Source organism: Vespa crabro, chromosome 24, assembly GCF_910589235.1.
Source record: "Vespa crabro chromosome 24, iyVesCrab1.2, whole genome shotgun sequence".
Lineage (NCBI taxonomy): Eukaryota > Metazoa > Arthropoda > Insecta > Hymenoptera > Vespidae > Vespa > Vespa crabro.
In genome coordinates, this window is record NC_060978.1 from 2,040,661 (window position 1) to 2,061,061 (window position 20,401).

At 28.2% G+C, this 20,401-nt stretch overlaps 2 protein-coding genes across 5 annotated transcripts in view; one reads left to right on the forward strand and one right to left on the reverse strand.

Moving 5' to 3' along the window:
- The window catches only part of LOC124432282 (serine/threonine-protein kinase pakE), a 32,110-nt gene that overhangs the window by 981 nt on the left and 10,728 nt on the right, over nt 1-20,401 (forward strand). For 2 of the 4 annotated variants that reach the window (XM_046981078.1, XM_046981073.1), the window contains exon 1: nt 19,749-19,958. The exons of 1 other annotated variant lie outside the window; for it this stretch is intronic. In XM_046981078.1, the coding sequence (XP_046837034.1) occupies nt 19,926-19,958 (33 nt within the window). In that variant the 5' untranslated portion in view covers nt 19,749-19,925. Of the gene's footprint in view, nt 1-4,091; nt 4,284-19,748; nt 19,959-20,401 lie in introns of those variants that run through there. One more of the 4 variants, XM_046981077.1, reaches the window with a different exon arrangement.
- LOC124432285 lies at nt 13,251-17,317 on the reverse strand. The gene is made up of 2 exons (XM_046981083.1): nt 17,267-17,317; nt 13,251-16,687 (listed from the first exon to the last, which is right to left on the reverse strand). The coding sequence occupies exon 2, from the start codon at nt 15,741-15,743 to the stop codon at nt 15,069-15,071; it is 675 nt and encodes a 224-aa protein (XP_046837039.1). The 5' UTR covers nt 15,744-16,687; nt 17,267-17,317; the 3' UTR covers nt 13,251-15,068.

The following is a 20,401-nucleotide window of genomic DNA, read 5'->3' on the forward strand; positions in this document are numbered from 1 at the left end:
TGAAACGTCTCTATATATTTTTTCTTTTTTTCCCCCACCTTTCTTTTTTAATTATTTATTTATCTTTTTTTTTTTTTTCTTTTTTTCCTGACATATTTAAAAATTTTGTCAAAGATATAATCGAACGTATATATCTTTCCTAAGAATATTCCATTCGAGTTCGATTTAAACAGATTTGCGAATGACGATTATTCGTTAAATAAAAAGAAGAAGTTTTTAATTCCGTGCTTTTCTAATTTTTCTTTTCTATCACGAGATAAATTCGTTCTTATCGAATAAAAAGATGTAAGATATGACCTTTAACGCTTTGACAATAACATTTTGACACGCTTTTCCATTGTTTTATTGCGAATCGTATATAATCGAGTTGTTTTGTTGTCCGAACGAAATTGTTTCGTATCAGTTACGTCGTTTAATATAACACTTACACACACACGCATATATATATATATATATATATATATATATATATATGTACGTGTACAAACACATATACAATTTCGTAAGTAGACTGGACCACGATACATCATATACCACGCTCGATTTAGGTCAATCGTTCTTTAAACACGCTTTTTCTTTTCCTTTTTCTTTTTCTTTTCTTTTTTTTTTTTTTTTACATTTTGAACAAGACAAAAAAAAAAAGGCAACGTTGAAAAAGAAATTCAGACAATTATTAGTTTATAATAAAAAAAAAAAAAAAATTTTTATTTGTCACGAATAATTTTTCGCAAATATCTTCGACGATTAAATTGAATCTAATCGTAACATCGAATATTATATTTAGAAATTAATTCTCTAATATGTTTGGTTATATCTCGATGTTCAATTTAAATACGAATGAAATATATTCGAGGAGTATTTCGAAGAGATTGATTGTAGTTAATAAAAATTTATTTTTCTTTTTTTCTTTTTTTTTTTTTTTCGACGAGAAAGTTGAATTTAATTAGAACATCGAATTAAATATTTAAACTAGATATCTAAGTTATCTCTAATAATTTCAAAGACAAATTTTATTATTTTACATGCACGAATTTTAGTCGTATATTTCTCATCGCTCGTAAAAACATAGTCCGTATGCTACGGTCTGTGTAAACACGTGTCACCCCCTGAAACCAAAACTAAGTTATCTCTTTCTCTCTCCCTCTTCCTCTCCCTTTCTCTCTCTCTCTCTCTCTCTCTCTCTCCCTCTCCCTCTCACTTTCTCTTTTTCTTTCTCTTTCTATCTATCTATCTTTCTGTTTCTCCGACGTTCAAGGGAAGAATACAGACGAGTGGTTTTTACGGAGCCTTTGAAAGCTCACAGTCGTTTTCAAGTACTTGAACTAGCTTGATATAGATAGATATTATGTAAAACATACTTAAATGGTTTTATCTTTATATCGTATATATCCATCTATCCAAAATGGAAAAAACATTGAGAAACTTGAAGAAAAAACTAACTCCGGAAGTTCTATTTTATATGATAATAACATAACCTATTAGGTGATATGATATTAAAATAATTTATGTCTTATTTATGTGTATATATATATATATATATTTCTTTTTTGTTCTTTTCTTTTTCCTTAAGAGTATCTTTTAAGATCGTTAAATTATATCAGATATCTATCTTAATATAATCTAATATATAATTTAATAATAATCTTTGAAATCATCTTGTGTAAAGCATTTTAATGTTTCAATTTATTTATTTTTTTTTTTTAATTAAGAGTATGAAATTTAATAGATAAAACTAAGACGCATGATATCTAATATTTCTTTGATAATAATGTAATAATGTAACTTTGAACTTTTTTACTTAGAACATTTTGTTTATTGATTTTGTTTTTAATTAGAAGTATGAAATTTAATTGACCAAGATTAAGACACAGAGAGACTATAGAAATATCAATGTATGAAATCTAATATCTTTGGCAATAATATAGAAACTTTGATCTATCTTATGTATAACATTTTTGTTTGTTAATTTATTCTTTAATTAAGAGTATGAAATATAATAGACAAAACTCAGACATAGATAACTTTTATTATAGGTAATAATAAATGAAATGAAATCTCTCTTTGGTAATAATGTACTAATTTTGAACTATCTTATATATAATATTTCCTTTATTGATTTACATTTTTAATTAGATAGTATTATATTTAATAGAAAAAATTCAACCTCAGAGAATTTAATTATGGTTTGATCATAAATGAAGAAATTCTAATATATCATTGATAATAATATAGTTATATTAAATTAGCTTATATAAAACATTTCCTTTATTAGATTTATTTTTGTAATTAAAAGTATGAAATTTAGTTAGATATAATTTAGATGAAAACTTACGTACATATAAATAAAAATTTAATCTTTACGGCAACATTATGGTAATTTATTTATAACATTTTATTTGTTTATTTATTTATTAATAATTAATAATTAAAATAAAATATAAAATTTATTATAACGAAATAATGATATCATATTAATGATATTTAACTTACAATTGGTATTTAGTTAAATTGTTAGTTATTCTTCAAATAAAAGTTGATTAGAAGGAAACGTAAAACTTCCACTTGAACGATTAACGAAAGGGGAACTCTTGAACCGATTTGAATGTCCATCGAGGAGATACATGGAAATATCGATTTGTTCGTTCTCTAACATATCTATGTATGTATTTAATACTCCCACACGCTTTTCTCATCTCTTTACAACTTTGCTGCGACATTTTCCTGTAGATATATATATATATATATATATATATATATATATATATATATATATATAAATATATAAGTGTTCCTTAAATAGAAATAATATATACAATATATCTTTGTTTTAGTCATCTTTGTGAAAAGGATAGGAAAATTCGTGGAATATTGTTTAAAAATTTATTATGCCCATGTACAGATTTTTTTTTTTTTTTTTTTATAACTACAATTTCTTTTTTTTCCATCATTAATATATCACTTATTCTATTGCACATATTATGTATTATATATACTATATTACTAATTTTTTTTTTTTTTTTTTACATTGAAATGTTACTCTAGTATAGTTATATTATACTTTTTTTAAATAAAACTTTTTTAAAACGATAAGTTTATGATAATAAAGTGAAATAAAATTTAAATAATATAGACGCACACATATATTGTGTATATATATATATATATATATATATATATGTATATATATATACAAGTATGTGATTTAGAAGTTACATGGCTTTCTATACAAGAATGATATTTACCATATATATTATTTACAATAGAAAAGAAAAAAAGAAATATATATATATATATTAAAAAAAAGAGCGTATTTCTTTTTATTTTGCAAATTATTCTTCTGCTTTTGTGTACTCGTTCTTCTCTCTCTTTTTTTTTTTTTCTTTTCTTTAACAGAATAATATACAATTCAGGACGTCCGTATCTGGTTATCATATTTTTAAAATACATAAAACATTGTGTCCGTAGCAAAAGTATTTCATTATGCGAAATTGTTAAATCTCATGATATTTTTCTTTTTCTTTTTTTTTCTGTTTTTTTTTTTTCTTTTTCTTTTCGTCGTTTATTTCGTACCAAACAGTTTCCTTCATAAAGTTTCGGAAAATAGGACACACTTACACGTAGATATTACACATATACGTGAAGACGAACGTTGCATAATTCGACGGAAGTCAAATTATTCGCGTTATAAAATTATTTATTTCGTAAATGAGTTCGTTTTTTTCTTTTTTTTTTTTTTTTTTCTGTTCGAGAAACGGTACGTATTTTTAGCTCATGATTCTTTTCTCCTATTTTTAGGGGAAAAGAAAAAAAGTATATATTTATATATATGTATTAAAAAAAAATATATATATATATGTACTAAGGTATATTAAGAAAATATTATTACCAGAAATAATAATAATAAAAAAAAAAAAAAAAACAAATAACGTTAATCATTATACTGTTTACTTATTAAATTAATATACATTATAACAATTCATTTGTTAATACATTTATAATTACATTGGTATTAATGATTACATTAGTATTAATCATTTTGTAAGACCATTCATTCCATTTAGAGATTAAATTCATTATTTACGTTCTTATAGACCTGCTGAGAGAGAAAGAGAGAGGGAGAGAAGTAAAGAGAGAAAGAGAGAGAGAGAGAGAAAGAGAGAGAAAAATAGAGAAAGAGAGAAAGAGAGAAAGACTTGGCTTTGGTGAGGACGAAAGGAAATGAACTTTCGCACGAATTCCGATAATTTCTTCTTCGTGGGTGAAACACCCATCCGGAAATACATGTATGTATATATGTATGTATATATCTATGTATATATGTGAGTGTGTATTTGTGTGTATGTGTCTGTACGAGACACGCCTACACGCATGTAATATTGAGACAAAGAAAGCAAACGTAGAGATTAGAACGATTCGAACTTGATACGGTCGAAGTTAATAGGATCCTTCCATTATTATTATTATTGTTATTATTATTGTTGTTATTATTTTCTTTCTTTTTTTTTTTTTTTTTGATATCTTAAATTCTCGATGATTGTGTGTATATGCATAAAAGGTAAGAACTTTAAAGGAAAAGAAAGCAACAAAAAAAAAAAAATAAATAAATAAATAAAGAAAGAAAAAAGAAACATCTATATGCTGGAGAAAGATTTGCTCATCCTTCATACTTTCGTCGATTATGCGTATCCTAAAGGAAAAAAAAAAAAAAGAAAAAAAATAAATTACATACACACTTTCTTCGCATTAACGCGAAAGTCGTACGTACGATTTCCTTCGATTATTCCTACGAGAATACACATCTATCTAGAGTGAACGATATAAAATGAAACAAAACAAAAAAAAAAAAAACAAAAGATAATGAAGATGAAGAAGGGAAAAAAAAAGAAAAAGAAACATGAGAGAGCCAGTGGCCCAATAAAGATCTCTAATGTTCCATAGTTTTATAAATGCGAATAAGTATACGTACATGAATTACTTTCGAATTGGCCGCCATGAAATGAACGCGTGAAATTCCGACGGTTTTTTTTTTTGTTTTTTTTTTCGTATCTATTATACCCAATTATCTTTTTTTTTTTCTTATTAGGAGAAGAAAATTGTCAAAATATTCGGACGAACACGTACGAACTTTTTTCATTCGAAAAAAGTTATCGATTCAAAGGCTAATTTTTCTCTTAATTTTCTATACGTGTGCACGTCGATGATCTTTCAAGTTTTCGGAACGTTAAGAAGGAAGAAAGAAAATAATGTTGAAAAAAAAGAAGAAGAACAAAAAAAAAAAAGAAATTAAAAGAAAAAAAAAAAGAGACGACGATTAATTAATATCAATTACGTATTTTGGCTGTTTTAATGTGTAAATAATTAACCGTATATCACGTTTTAATTCTTTCATCGTTAATTGATTACACGATGAATAAGATCTATTAATTATGACGATATATTCGTGCGTTAAATATTTAATATTTTTCGATTGTCAATTAATATCAATCTAACATTAATTCTTATAATTTCCAAAGATGAATATCTTATATCGGCGATCCTCGAACGTATTCCAAGATAATATTTTCGATAAGAAGGGGGTAGGTGGGTGATTTGGAGAAAAAGAAAAAAAAAAAATGAAAGAGAAAATAAAAAAAAGAAATCGAATCCTTGTAAAACTTTACGGTTTCAATATGGCGTACACGCACTTCACAGAACGTATTATTACGGTTTCAGCAGTGAAAGGGTTAATCTACTTTCCAGAAAAGTTTCGATGCAACACGTGAAAGTATCGCGTTCGATATCTATTATATACTTATTATGAGAAGAAGAAGAAGAAGAAGAAGGAGAAGAAGAAGAAGAAAAAAAGAAAAAAAATGAAAAATCAAACAAAAGGGAAAGAAACGAAAATAAAAAGAAAAAAGAAAAAAAAATAATAATTTCTAACGTAACAAAAGAATTATTTCATCATACGAATCGTTTCATACTTTTAGTTTCTCGTTAATAAATAAAAATATCTCGTAGAATATTGAACGAACAGCGCTTTTTATTTTCTTTCTTAATTAATTAATTAATTAATTAATTTATTTATTTATTTATTTATTTATTTATTTATTTTTTTGTTTGGTTATATTTAATCAAGATAAGATCAAACGATTAATCGAAATCGTATTTCGTGGATTGTTGTTGGTTTCAAAATCAAAACTCATGGGAGAAAAGTCATCAACGAGAGAATAGTTTAGGGTATGGATCGCGAGGGCTGCTGCTTGGCGCTCATGGCTATTGCCGACGAACGTTTCGCTCATTCTCGCCAAGTTATATTTGCTCCCTCGGAGTCATTTATCTCCGCCTACGATCTAACTTTGTATTCTCGCGGAATGTGCAAGAGTTCGGAGTAAATATTTCCTTTCTTTTCTTTTTCTATTTATTTTTATTTTCATTTTTTTTTTTTCTTTCTTTCTTATGTTTTTTTTTTTTTCGTATATTTTTCTTTTATCCTTTCCTATTTTTTTTTTCTTTTTTTTTTTTTTTTCTTTTGTCTTCCCTCCTCCATACAATCCCTCCAATCAATCATCCTTTATTTTTCTTTATTTTCACGAACTCTCGAAATCTTTCGAAAATGTATAGGGAACATTTGAAAAAGAACTTGCGTATTATAAACTGTCGTGTAATAGACTTAAGTGTATTGATTTTTTCTTCTTTTTCTTCTTTTCTTTTTTTTCTTTTTTCTTATTTCATTCATTCATTCATTCATTCATCTTTACAAAGAATGCAAAATTTTGCCTTATTGTTGGCGATCTTTCGATCTATTTTTTTTGAAATTATACATTAATACGTGAACGATGCTATTCGATAATATCAAATTTGATTTGTTCGTGAGAAATTTTGATCTGTATCGAAGAAAAATAACAAGAGTTATAGAGAAATTACAAAACACATATGTAGATTTACACTTTTACATTAACAATATATATATATATATACACACACATACAGTTATACTTACATATACATACATATACGCACATACAATCATATATCATATGTATGTATTTATGTACGTTCATTAGTAGATATATATACATAATTTCGTAAATAAAAGGAAGACAAGAGAGAGAGAGAAAGAGAGAGAAAGAGAGAGAGAGAGAGAAAGAGAGATAAAAGACTTCGATAGAAAATTTACAAATTCAGTCTTGCTGTAGATTTCGCTGTAGCTGCGAACGGGTCAAACCGAGAGGCAGCTTGCGTCGAGAATGATTTTAACGAGACGGTAAATATATCCGCGCGCAACACGGCCGGATTTCGAGCGAGAGATGCAAGAGAGAAAAGAGAGAAGGAGGGAGAGAGAGAGAGTGAGAAAGAGAGAGAGAGAGAGAGAGAGAGAGAGAGAGAGAGAGAGAGAGAGAGAGAGAGAGAGAGAGAGAGAGAGAGAGAGAGGGGTCCTGACTAATCCGAGCCATGCGGCTGCTATAGTGCAAAAGAAGGGAGACTCTGGATGGATCGCCGCAATGCTCTTTTTCTCTTTCTCTCTCTCTCTCTCTCTCTCTCTCTCTCTCTCTCTCTCTCCCTTTCCCTCTCTTTCTTTTTCTCTCTCTCTCTGTCTCTCTCTCTTTCTTTCTTTTAATCGCACTTTGCACGAGCAAGCAAACTCTGCTGGAGATATTAAGTCGAACACAACTTAGTAACAATATTTTTTTTGAACAAAATCATATTCTTATATCGATTAATCTAATTTATGAATTTTTTTCTATTTCTTTTTCTTTTTCTTTTCTTTCTTTCTTTCTTTCTTTCTTTCTTTCGAATTCATCAATTTTTCAATTCGCACAAAATCGAACAAATCAAATTTGATAACGCTCATGCATTGTTTTTCCTCTTTCCTTATTTTATATATAAAAATTATTTCGAACTAGGCAACGTACGAGGCAAGAAAAAGAAAGAAAGGAAGAGAGAAAAAAAGAAAAAGGGAGGAGAAAAAAAATGAAGAAAGTTAGTACGCAAAGCGCGTTACGGTAAAAGAGCGGCAGTACGATTCAAAAAAAGAAAATAAAAGAAATTCGAATAATCCCGTTAAGGTTTTATCGTTTGCCTTTGCAAGGGAACGGGATTGGCGGAGGGCTGGTCATATATATATATATATATATATATATAGGAGGGGAGGCGTCGCAAATAGATTTATCTCACTCCGGCGATTCCCTTGCCAAGTGCCACGTGGCCCTCTCTCTTTCTCTCTCTCTCTCTCTCTCACACACACACACACACACACACACATTTTCTTTCTTTCGTATTTCGATCGGGATCATTCGCAGGAGGGGGTACTCCCCTTTGAAGCACATGTGTCGTCATTGAGTCATCGAACGCACGCCGAGCAGCTTTTGCGCTTGTTTAATGTTCGTTCTTGCCCTCTCCCCCACTTCCCCATCTCTTCTCCCTCTTTTCTCCTGCTGTCCCTTTACCCTCTCTTTCTCTCTCTCTCTCTCTCTCTCTCTCTTTCTCTCTCTCACAGCATCGTATTATAAATGTATGAAAGTGGCAAAGAATTGTTTTATGCGACTTTGAGAAATTGAAAGAAAGGTTCTTGAAGAAAAAAAAAAAGGAGAAAAAAAAAGTAATATATCACGTAATAAGGTTCTAATAATTATTCGTTGTTATATTAATTAACATTAGGTGGGAGGGAAAAGAAGAAAACAAAGAAAATGATAATAATTAATAATTCTAAAGCGAATTCATTGCTATCGTTTAACACGTGAAATTTCTTTTCATTGGAGGGAGAGAAAGGAATGGGAGATCGAGGATGGTGGGACATCGGATGGGAGGAGGAATAGAAAAAGTTGCAGAATAATATTCTAAGAATTATTTATCCTTATTAATTAATATCGGAGAGACAATGGGAAAAAGAAGAAGAAGAAGAAGGAGGGATTGAGGAGGGTGGATAGGATTGGCGGAGGGAAAGGAAAAAGAAAGTATAAAATAATTTATTGCAAAATAATTTCTTCCTCCTTCTCTTTTCTTCTTTTTTTTTCCTTCTTTTTTCTTTTTCTTTTTTCTTTTTTCCTTTTTCCTTTTTTTTTTTTTTTTTTTTTTTTAATAACGGGACGAAGTTTATTTCGGAGAGTGATATCATCGTTGTTGGCCTCCTTAACCGATGATGTCTCCTCGTAAGTTACAACGTTTACAAAACGTTTACAACGTAACACGGTAACGTAATATTTATTACCTCCCGCTAAATTTATCTATATACGTATTTTCACATATATACATATATTACATACATTACATGCATTACATAAATACGTATGTTATAATATATCTGAAGCTCTTCTTTCTTTTATTAATGAAGAATACGATCGAGAATTTTCATTCTAATACGTTTTACCTTTAATAATATATATTAAGATAAATATAATATATTTAATATAATACACGTAATATATATTTATGTAACATATAGATATAAGTATATATAATTTTGCTATAGTAACACGAGTGGAAAAGCTCAGATTCGAAGCTTGCCATGAGAGGTCACCGATCTCTCTCCCACCTTTCCTTTTTCACTTCTCCTACAAATAAACACCTCGCATTACTGCACTTTATCTCTCTCTCTCTCTCTCTTTCTCGTAGTATCTGCGTCTGTTTCTCTCTATCTATCTCTTTCTATATTCGTCTGTTTGTTTTTCTTACTGTTTCTGTTCGTCTTCCTATTTATCTTTCTCTTTGTCTACCTATTTAACTATCCCTATCTTTTATTTCTTTCTTTATTTGGTTGCTGTCTATCTGTCTATCTCTTTTCTTTTTCATTTCTCTTTCTATCTCTCTCTCTTTCTCTCTCTTTTTTTTTTCTTTCTCTGTCTATCTTTCTCATTCTTTTCTCATTCTTTATCTGTCTATCTATCTGTCTATCTATCTCTCTTTTTCTTTTCCCTCCCTCCCTCTTATGATCAATTTCGTCGTAATTGATTCTTAAAATCATTTCTACAAAATTATGATCTTTTTTCTTTTTTCTTTTTCTTTTTTTTTTTTGGGACTCGCTTAGAAATACATTTTTTAAACCAATCCCGTATATCCTTTGAACTTTAAATCCATCGAATAATTTACTTTTATATTCTAAGAACTTTTAATGATGTCCTGTGTGTGTGAGTTTTTTTTTTTTTTTATCTTTCCACCGTCCTGATATCGTCGTTTCTTACAAAAAAAAAAATAAAAAAAAAAAAAAATCCGCGATGAGAAATTTACACAGCAGATGTATGAAAAATAGTCGATTAATTTTCAATCGAATCGGATCAAACGAGGATCCATCCTGTGTTATTAATTATTATTTATATCAATGGCAACGATATATTCAAACTTGGTGATGATCGAGCACTTTCTCTTCTGCATTTTTTTTTTTTTTTTTTTTTTTAACCTTGTGTGGTCTCGAAGTAATCGCAAAGTGTGACAGTACCGTTTCTTTCATTCTTTTATACATCATCATGTTCTTTAAGGTGAATCTCTCTCTCTCTCTCTCTCTCTTTTTCTCTCTGCCTTACGTAATCTCTCGTTTTCGTTATTATACAAGGTGCTGTTTAAAAAACTCACGAGGACAAATTCAAAAAAAATTCGATGTAGCTGTAGATTATTCTTGGTGAGAAATCTTCTTACGAAATCGAGTTCAAGTTAAACGAAATATCAGTCTAAATCACAATGTATGTTTAATATTTTTTGATAAGAATTAAAAAATCTTAATATACTTAATATTACATTACACTGTTCCATTAGTTTGATCAAAGTTTTTATTAATTAATGATAGTTTTTTTCTTTCTGAAGAAATCTAATGATTTCTTTTTTTTTTCTCTCTCTCTCTCTCTCTTTTTTCTTCTTTTCCTTTTCTTTTTGTAAAATAAATGTTCAAAATAATACAAATATTTTGATCGTTATAAATAATTACATTATAAATAAATAATGTGTTTATTTCATAATTACTGATCGAATAAAAAAATAACAGGCAATGTATTAAATCAAGTGATATTTTCTTTCTTTTCTTTTTTGTTTTTTTTTTTCTTTTTCTTCTTTTTTTTTTTAACTAAAACATTTCTTCACACTTTAATCAACGAAAGGTAAAATTAATGAAACGTTCAAATTAATATTACCTTGAAATATTTGATAGAAAATATTGTTACAAAAATAATTTTCATCTCGTACGTTGTATTTCACGTGATAAGAAACTTTTTCTTCTATGTTATTCTTTTTTTCTTTATAAATACATTTTACAATACATATATACATACATACAAACATACATACATACATACATAAATATATATATATATATATATATTTGATCTCAAGTTGACCTCCATTAGCAGTAGTCCGATCTTTCAACGAGCAAAAGGCTGGGTCACGAGTATATAAGTATAAGAGTTACTACCGAATAGCTCTGGAGACCCTTGCCTCCGACAAATGGGTCCTTGAATTAATGAAGGAACGAACATATCCGTTCGTACATGTATGTTGTACGATAAGGTAACCATATTAAGCCTTACTCCGTAAACGGAAACGTGGAGCCAGTCGTCTCTGGTAACCATGCACGCTGCTGCGCTCGAATAAAAGAAGAAGCGATGCCTTCTTCTTCGAAATTATTATGATATATATATATATATATATATATATATATATATATATATATACTATCTTATTTTGTTACGTTCTTTATTTACACAATTTTTTTTCTTCAAAAAAGGATCTCATTAATATTTTTTTCACGTGATTATTCGTAAAAATATATATATATATATCGTAAAAATATCCTAAATCATTGAACGAACAATTCTTGTATATTCATATCTTTATGATATTTTTTAAATGATATTTTGAATGATATTTTTATTTTTATTTTTATGTATATATATTTTTAAATATATTTTTAATTTTTACTTGTAATATCGAAAATAAATACAAGAGTTACCTTCGAATATTCGACGTAGAAATAGAGATAAAAAGTTTCATGATATCGATCATACAAAACGTTTCTATGCAACGATATATATATATATATATATATATATACATATATAATATTTACTATATTTAAGTTAATTAAATTCATATAGTTACTCAATTTCAATTTCTTTCTTTCTTTCTTCTTTTTTTCTTTTTTTCTTCATTTTTTCTTCTTCTTTTTTTTTTTTTTTTTTTTTTTTTTTTTTTTAATAAATATGCTAAGCTGATTTTTTTTTTCTTTTGTTATATCATAATACGCGAGGGTTAAATGCCTTCTTACGATAAATACAATCCTGTAATCACACGTGGTAGAATAATGTTTCGCTCTGTCGAAAATTTTTCAACGTCTTCTACGAAATCTTTGGAAAATGTCGATACGATGCATCCATTGTTCTTAGACTGTAATCATTTTTGTAAGACATTATTTCGTTCTGAGTATTCTTGAAATATGTGCCTCGAAGAAAAAAAAAAAAAAAGTGTTTATATCTTGTAAATGAAGAATTTTTAGAACGTGTATTTATATGACCTTTTTTCGTCCTTAAGAAGTATAAAATACGGTAGCAAAGTTTAGCCAACTATTACTGAAGAACACTCTGTATATAGGATTTTTATATATATATATATATATATATATATATGTATATGTATATGCGGAGAAACTCGGTGCCAGTACCGAAATCTTTATTAAAAGTTTAGTCACGAATCATCGATTTATATACTACTTCGACGAAGGAATCATCGCTAATTACATTCTTTACGAAAGAATATGTAATTAACTGTAATTTTCATGGAAATTTATCATTTAATAGGGAATTACCAATGTACATACTAACATCTACATATATATATATATATATATATATATATATATATATATATATATGTATGTATGTAATTTTTTTTTTTTATAAATCTTTAAATAAGTATTACTCGTTCTAAGATTGCTCACTTTTAAAAATATGCATATAAAACAATTCAAATTTGCAAAATACATACATAAATTTCTATACTGTATATAATCTCTTGATAAGGAAAAAACAAAAGAGGGTATTTTTTTGTATTACGTATGCTGTTATCATCGAAACATAAAAAACAAAACAAAAAAAAAGAAGCAAAACAAAACAAAAAAGAGAGAAAGAAAGAAACAGGAAAGAACCATTTATTTCTTTTTTTTTTTTTTTTTTTTTTTATATTTTGCATGTATCCATACTAATAGCATCATATTTACTGAAATATTTTGAAAGATATGCAGAACTTGTTTTCCTCGGTCTGATGAAAAATTACCCGGATTATTCGACAAATTATTTTTATATTATTTATTTAGTTTATATTAATATACCTAATATATATATATATATATATATTTGTGTGTGTGTGTGTGTGTGTGTCGTCTTGTCAAATTAGTAGTATGATAAAGAACAACGTTATATTTATGTACGATGGTATAGGACAATGACATCTACATTATATATGTATATAATTATAACATTTTACACACATACACACACACACACACACACACACACACACACACACATATATATATATATATGCGAATCTTCGAGTGCAACGGCGTAGCTATATGATCGTAAATTATACTTATCCGACTCTAATGGACGTTTCCTGTGCATCGCGTAGAAAATTATTCCAAGTACGATACACGTTAGCCCAAGGGTCACGCGAAATTCAAGTGGAACTAACGAAACTCAGAACCCTAAGGTATTTTTCTTTTTTAAATGTACCACACACACACACACACACACACACACACACATATATATATATATATATATATATATATATATATATATATAATAATTACTTTGTACTTTGTTTAGGTAAGAGGAAGTGCATTCGCTTTGAGACATTTTTTTGTTTCTTTTTTAATTTATTTTTAATTTTTCTTACTTTCCTTATTTTTAATATTACATACCAGATTATTTTGTATATACTTTACGTCATATAACCCCGTCATGTTGTCCCTTTAATATACGTGTTTCTTTCTTTCTTTCTTCCTTTTTTTCTTTTTCTTTTTCTTTTTATACATTAATTATGTACTACTATTAATCGTTTTATCATTACTGAAATCTCTTTGGTTCTTTAGCTTCGATCTTGACCCATTAGATCGTTGTAAAATTTTAATTAGAACGATACTCTTGATAGCATCTTTAGCAAATCATTTCTATGTCCCTTTTTTTTTTTTTTTTTATTTATTTATTTTTTTTTTTTTAACATCATTAATCTTCTTTCTCTTTTTCTCTATTTTTTTTCTTCTTTTTTTTTTTTTCAAGTTCACACAGAGAATACATTAAAATATCATTTAGGTATTTCCACTCGAAAAGGAACTCAGTCAATAGATTAAAACGGCGCTTGTTTGTACAATAGATTTAAGATAATTATAAATTATGTTAAATAATACTTTTTTTTTACTTATTCACAATTATATCTAAGATACATTCGAATAAAATTTAATATTGCATTATGTGTGTTTATGTGTATATATATATATATGTGTGTGTGTGTGTGTGTGAGAGGTAGTAGGTTCATATATAAGAAATCAGTCATTTGAAGAAGATCCGACGATATTTTCGTCGAGATACAATCACTTTACATAAATTTTCTATATATATATATATATATTATATATATTATTATTATTATTATTATTATTATTATTATTATTATTTTTATTACGTGTTGATGTCATTAAACCATTGGCAAGATGTAACAAGAACCGTGAGGTTTCTAATACGATTTTACATATAAATTCGTTCCTGCTTCGTAACAATCCTAAATTGGTTCTAATTACGTAAAGAATCGTTTCCTATTCGTTCTTCTATTTTGTCTGCTTTTTTTCTTTTTTTTTATCCTGTTCAATTTCGATGTTCAATGATTGGTTATTATCTATTCTTCTTCATAATTATCATTAATTTTGTGATGCTATTTATAGATTCGCACATTCGTAAATATCGAACGAGCATTTAACCAATGTTCTTGAGAAATTTTTTAATAACATTTCTAATAACAATATATATATATATATATATATATATGTATATTTTTTTTCCAATAAATAAATAAATAATTGAATTAATTAACGAAAGAAAATAATAAGTCGATCATTTGTTAGGATGGGCCGTAGTTTTTTTTTCACCACGTATCGTAACAGTAGGCACATTTTCAACGTATTTATAAGCAATCGAAGCCGGCGAAACGAACCATTTGTTAACTTCGAAATAATCCTTTGACTCGTGATTTGTTTGAGACATGAAAACTGTAGTGCTTTTTATATTTTTCATTTCCTTCTGATTATTATCTTTTATCTTATTACGATTAAACGTTTCTTTCTTTTCATTTTGTAGATCCAAATTTTCCTCCTTTGCTTTTCTCAAATCCTTCTTTTCTATATTCTTATCTTTATCCGTACCAAGATAATTCTTTAGAATGATCGATTCCTTGACATCCCTCGTACCCTTTGAACCTTCCATATTCATTTTCTTCTTATCAGAATCAAAACTGATCTTACCGCCTTCCCCAAAATATTGGACTTTTTCTTTCGATGATTTTGGACCGAGCAATACACGTCCACCGTCTCCGGTATAAACTATATCGCCGACATTATGAGTTACTTTAACTCGACATCCATCTCCAACTACACGCACGCTACCACAATTTTTTGTTAATGTAATCTTGCAACCATCACCGGTGACCTCGAGTATCCGATTATTCGAATCCATTTCCACGGATAAACCATCGCCTTTCAATCTTCTAACACTTTCCCGATCCTTCTTCATATTTCCAAAGGATTAATATAATTATATCATAGATTTATTTGATTTCAATAATTATTATGGTCCTTTGTATCTTCGTCGTTAATAAGATTTAATCAATGATTTAATTAAATTTTCAAAGAAACATAATCGAAAGTAGGAAAAATTTCATTGTCAATGATCAACCGTTAGAAATATTTTACGTTCGATGATTAAATCGATCGTAATCATAAAATTCGTTCGTTTCAATAATTTCACCGGTTCTTCTTCGATAAAGTCAATTTGATCTTTTTATTGGCACTACGATATTAGATCTTTTTTTATTATCACGTGATTAGATTTAAATGATTTTATATTCTCGTAATTGTTCATGATTAAATCGATTAAAAATTTTAATATAATACGATAGGCACTTAGGCTCTTAAATTTTTACACTCGATCCGAATACTTTCAATTCTTTCAACGATCTCTGTCCGACATCGTCGACGTTCGGTTATATACTTATTATCGTCACTCCCCCCCCCCCCCCATCCTCTCTTCACTTTCAAAACCCCTTCATAATTTTATAAAGACAAAGGTTCTCGTTCCGGCAATCGATCGATCTTCTGTTAAAGCGGCTTGTCGACACGCTCGTTCGTCGATCCTTGGATTCACGTGATATCGACACAACACACGTTGGTACTTCCCCGAGTTTCTCAACTCGAGATATGTAGAAATGACCGTAACGAGACAGAGACAGATATATATATATATATATATATATATATATATAGAGAGAGAGAGAGAGAGAGAGAGATTTCGGTTTTTGTATCGATGAATATTAGATCCTCGACTTTACCCGCACTTATCACGTGTCTTTTATCGATTTCACTTAAAAATTGACGGTCTCTTATTTTCCACGAATATCAATTTCGATCGTTGAATCCTCGATCAATTGGATTTGAATTTTTTCCAATTAATAATTTTATCTGAAAGATTAATCGGTATTATTTTTTTGACAAAAAATATTCATTATTATTATTATTATTATTATTAATATTAATATTATTATTTAACATCGTCAATAATAACGCACACATACACACACACGAACACTTCAATATTTAAAAAAGAAAAAAAAAAAAAGAAAGAAAGGGAAGATTCTTCTTGAAGGATCAATGAAATATATCATTCCTATAATATGTAATTGTAATATGTAATTATATTTTTGTAAGAAAAAAATGATTCATTGTCATTATTATTATCGATTCGATATTATCATTACGATATAATTAATATAAAAGCAAAAAATCCCCTACACGTGTACGCACACTCACATACACTCGCACACACATACACGCTCACGTATAGTCGCACGCACAGAGAATAAAAAAAAAAAAAAAAAAGAAAAGAAAAAGAAAACACTTCAATTTTCTTAAAAACAAAAAAAGAAGAAAAAAAGAAAACAAACAAACAAGAAGAAAAAAAATATGGACGATTAAAAATTACATAATTACTGCAATAATTACTATTAATTAGTTACTTTAAAAAAATTTATAATTACATACCTTATCTCTCTCTCTCTCTCTCTCTCTCTCTCTCTCTCTCTCTCTCTCTCGCTCTTTCCCTCTCTCCTTCTCTCTCTCTCTCTCTCTCTCTCTCTCTCTCGCTCTTTCCCTCTCTCCTTCTCTCTCTCTCCCTCTCTCTTTCTATCTCGTTCGCTCGTTCGCTCGCTATTCTTATATGGAATATGTCAACATTTGAAACAGACCATATCGTTACTAGCTACTGCGAGCCGATTACTTTCAACTCGTAATACAGAATGATCGTTCATACGTATATACGTATGTATATATTTAACAAGGTCTACGAATGGTATGTTAAATATCGAGGTTCTTTACCATTCCACCAACCAACTATCACGTTTTTCGGGACTTCCCAAGATCTTTATGCTTCCATTGCTCTGTCTCTCTCTCTCTCTCTCTCTCTCTCTCTCTCTCTCTCTCTCTCTCTCTCTCTCTCTCTCTCTCTCTCTCTCTCTCTCTCTCTCTCTCTCTCTCTCTCTCTCTCTCTCTCTTACTCTTATTCATCGTTGACCTTGCTAACTACGGTCTCGTTTATCACTCGTATTCGAGAATTTCTTCGTATGCGTTTTAATAGCCCGAAGTTATTATTTTGTCATTAAATTATATTTTTAATTTAATGACGGATAAAAATAAGCACGAAACAATGCAATATATATATATATATATATATATATGTATTTATATCATATAATAAATATAATTTAATATCTCTATTATGTATCGTCGTTGTATCATTTTTATTACTATATTTTTCAAGTCCGATTATAATTGATTTTTAGACGTGTATATATATTTATTTCGTATATTCGTCATTAGCATGAATGGTTTAAGCGAGAAAAATAAAATTTATATATATATATATATACATATATATAATGCATAATTGATTTATTTTAAATGGTGTCCAGCTTTGAAAAAATATTTGCAATGTCTCGGGCTCTTAGAAAGCTAAATCCTTCAGTGATTTCTGACTCTATCAACATTCTCGATAATCATCGTCATCGTTCTCTCATCGTTCGAGGAATGTGTCTTTTCATTGAACTTTTTATATCACAATCATCGTTGAAAACAAAACGAAATGAAACGATACGAAACAAACAAACAAACACAAACAAACAAAGAAAAATAAATGAAAGAAAAAGGAAAGAGAGAAAAAAAATGTACCACTTTCTTTCAGTTTTCTTCGATCGTAGCCACGTCACTAACGCGAAGCCAACTTTCATTTTATTTGCTTAGAACATAATAAGTAGAATCGTATAATTTTGAAATGAGAAATCTAAAACAATGAATTCCCCTGGGATCTATCAACCTACCTACTTACTGTTTTTTCTTTTTTTTTTTCTTTTTTTTTTTTTTTTTTCTTTTTTCTTACATATTTTTTTTGTCCAAGCAATACAAACGTTCTTCTCGATTTAATTGCCATATCGATCGAATCGCTTTGAAGATCTGCCGTGATAACGAAGTTGGAATTTTTATTTTCTTTTTGTTTTGTTTTCCCCCGTTAAAGGAACCACTCGCGTAACGTTTCAGTGATCGATTGCACGATAACGGGGTTGGTAAAAATTATTTTCGTTTAACTTTAAAAGACTATAAAAAGACTTGCTCGAAAAATAAAGTCAAGATTTTTTGTTCGAACGACAAACACTGACGAAATATCTATATTGTTAGGTAAAAATATATTCAAATGGATACGTACATGTGTATATGGATAAGACTTTTTGAAATAATTAAAAGTTTCGAAAAGAAAAAAAAAAGAAGAAAAAATAAGAAAAAGAAAAAGAAACAATATATTTGTGCGTACAATAAATTAGATAATATCAATGGTATTATACGTATTAAAAATAATACTTGCATATATATGTATATAAATATATAAAATAGCTCCTTTTAATTAATTAAGCGAGCTTCGAACAATATATAATATTAAAAGCCTATTTTTATTAACGATTTTATATTAACCTCATTTCACACATTATAAATTTATCGGGATGTTCGTTTTATAAATATATTTTTCTTTCATCCTTTCTTTCTTTCTCTTTATCATTAAATTTTTTCTTTTTTTTTTTTCTTTCTCTCTAGATCAACACGCATTATATGCAACGTAGACATATATATATATATATATATATATATATATATATATATATATGTATACCTACACTTTTCTATTTATTCTAACATGTTTTTTTCTCGAAATATTATAATCTATTTTTATTTATTTTACTTTTATTTATCAGTTTTTTATCATTCGAAGAAGTGACGTTAATTCACTATCATATACACACATATATATATATACACACACACAGATTTGTATATATGCGTGTTCGATCTATTTTCGTAGACATTGCGTAGGTATAGATATATCGATATATGCTTTATCATTCGTGCAGTGTGTAGAATACTTGACAGCATATCAATGAGATAACGTAAAGAGCAATTGACGTGATATCGTGAACGTTTGTTATAAGTTTTGATAAACGTTAGACAACCGTTGGGGAATCACTGTACATCAGCCGATTATTATCAACGCGAGATCTCAAACGTTCAATAATCGCTCTTATCTTTTATAAGTGTAAGGGTGGTCACTACAACGAACAAAGAAAAAGTGAAAGAGAGAGAGAGAGAGAGAGAGAGAGAGATGCGAAGAAAAAAAATTATTTATTACATTAAGGTAATTAAAAAAAAAAAATAATAAAATAAAATAATAATAATAATAATAATGATAATATATGATTCTCTGTAGATAATAAACCGCGAGTTACGTGTCGGAACAATGAAGAAAATTTATTTATAATTAATTTGTAAAAGTATATATGTTAAATAATGATTGATTGTACGACATTACGAATGATGTTATTATCTAATGTAATTAATCATTCGTATAATGTGTGTGTATGTGTATGTGTATGTGTGTGTATTGCGCATTGAAGAATATAAAAGTAAGGAAACGTTAGAAAGAGAGAGAGAGAGAGAGAGAGAGAGAGAGAGAGAGAGAGAGAGAGAGAGAAAGTGCATCTTAAACAGAAATGCAATATATTCCGGAAGTCTGATGATTGTTTAAAGAAAAATAACAAAAAAAATATATATATATATATATACATAAATATGCATAAA

Excerpts from the sequence above, each read along its gene's own strand:
- LOC124432285 (XM_046981083.1), bottom strand. The coding sequence starts at position 15,743 with ATGAAGAAGGATCGGGAAAGTGTTAGAAGATTGAAAGGCGATGGTTTA.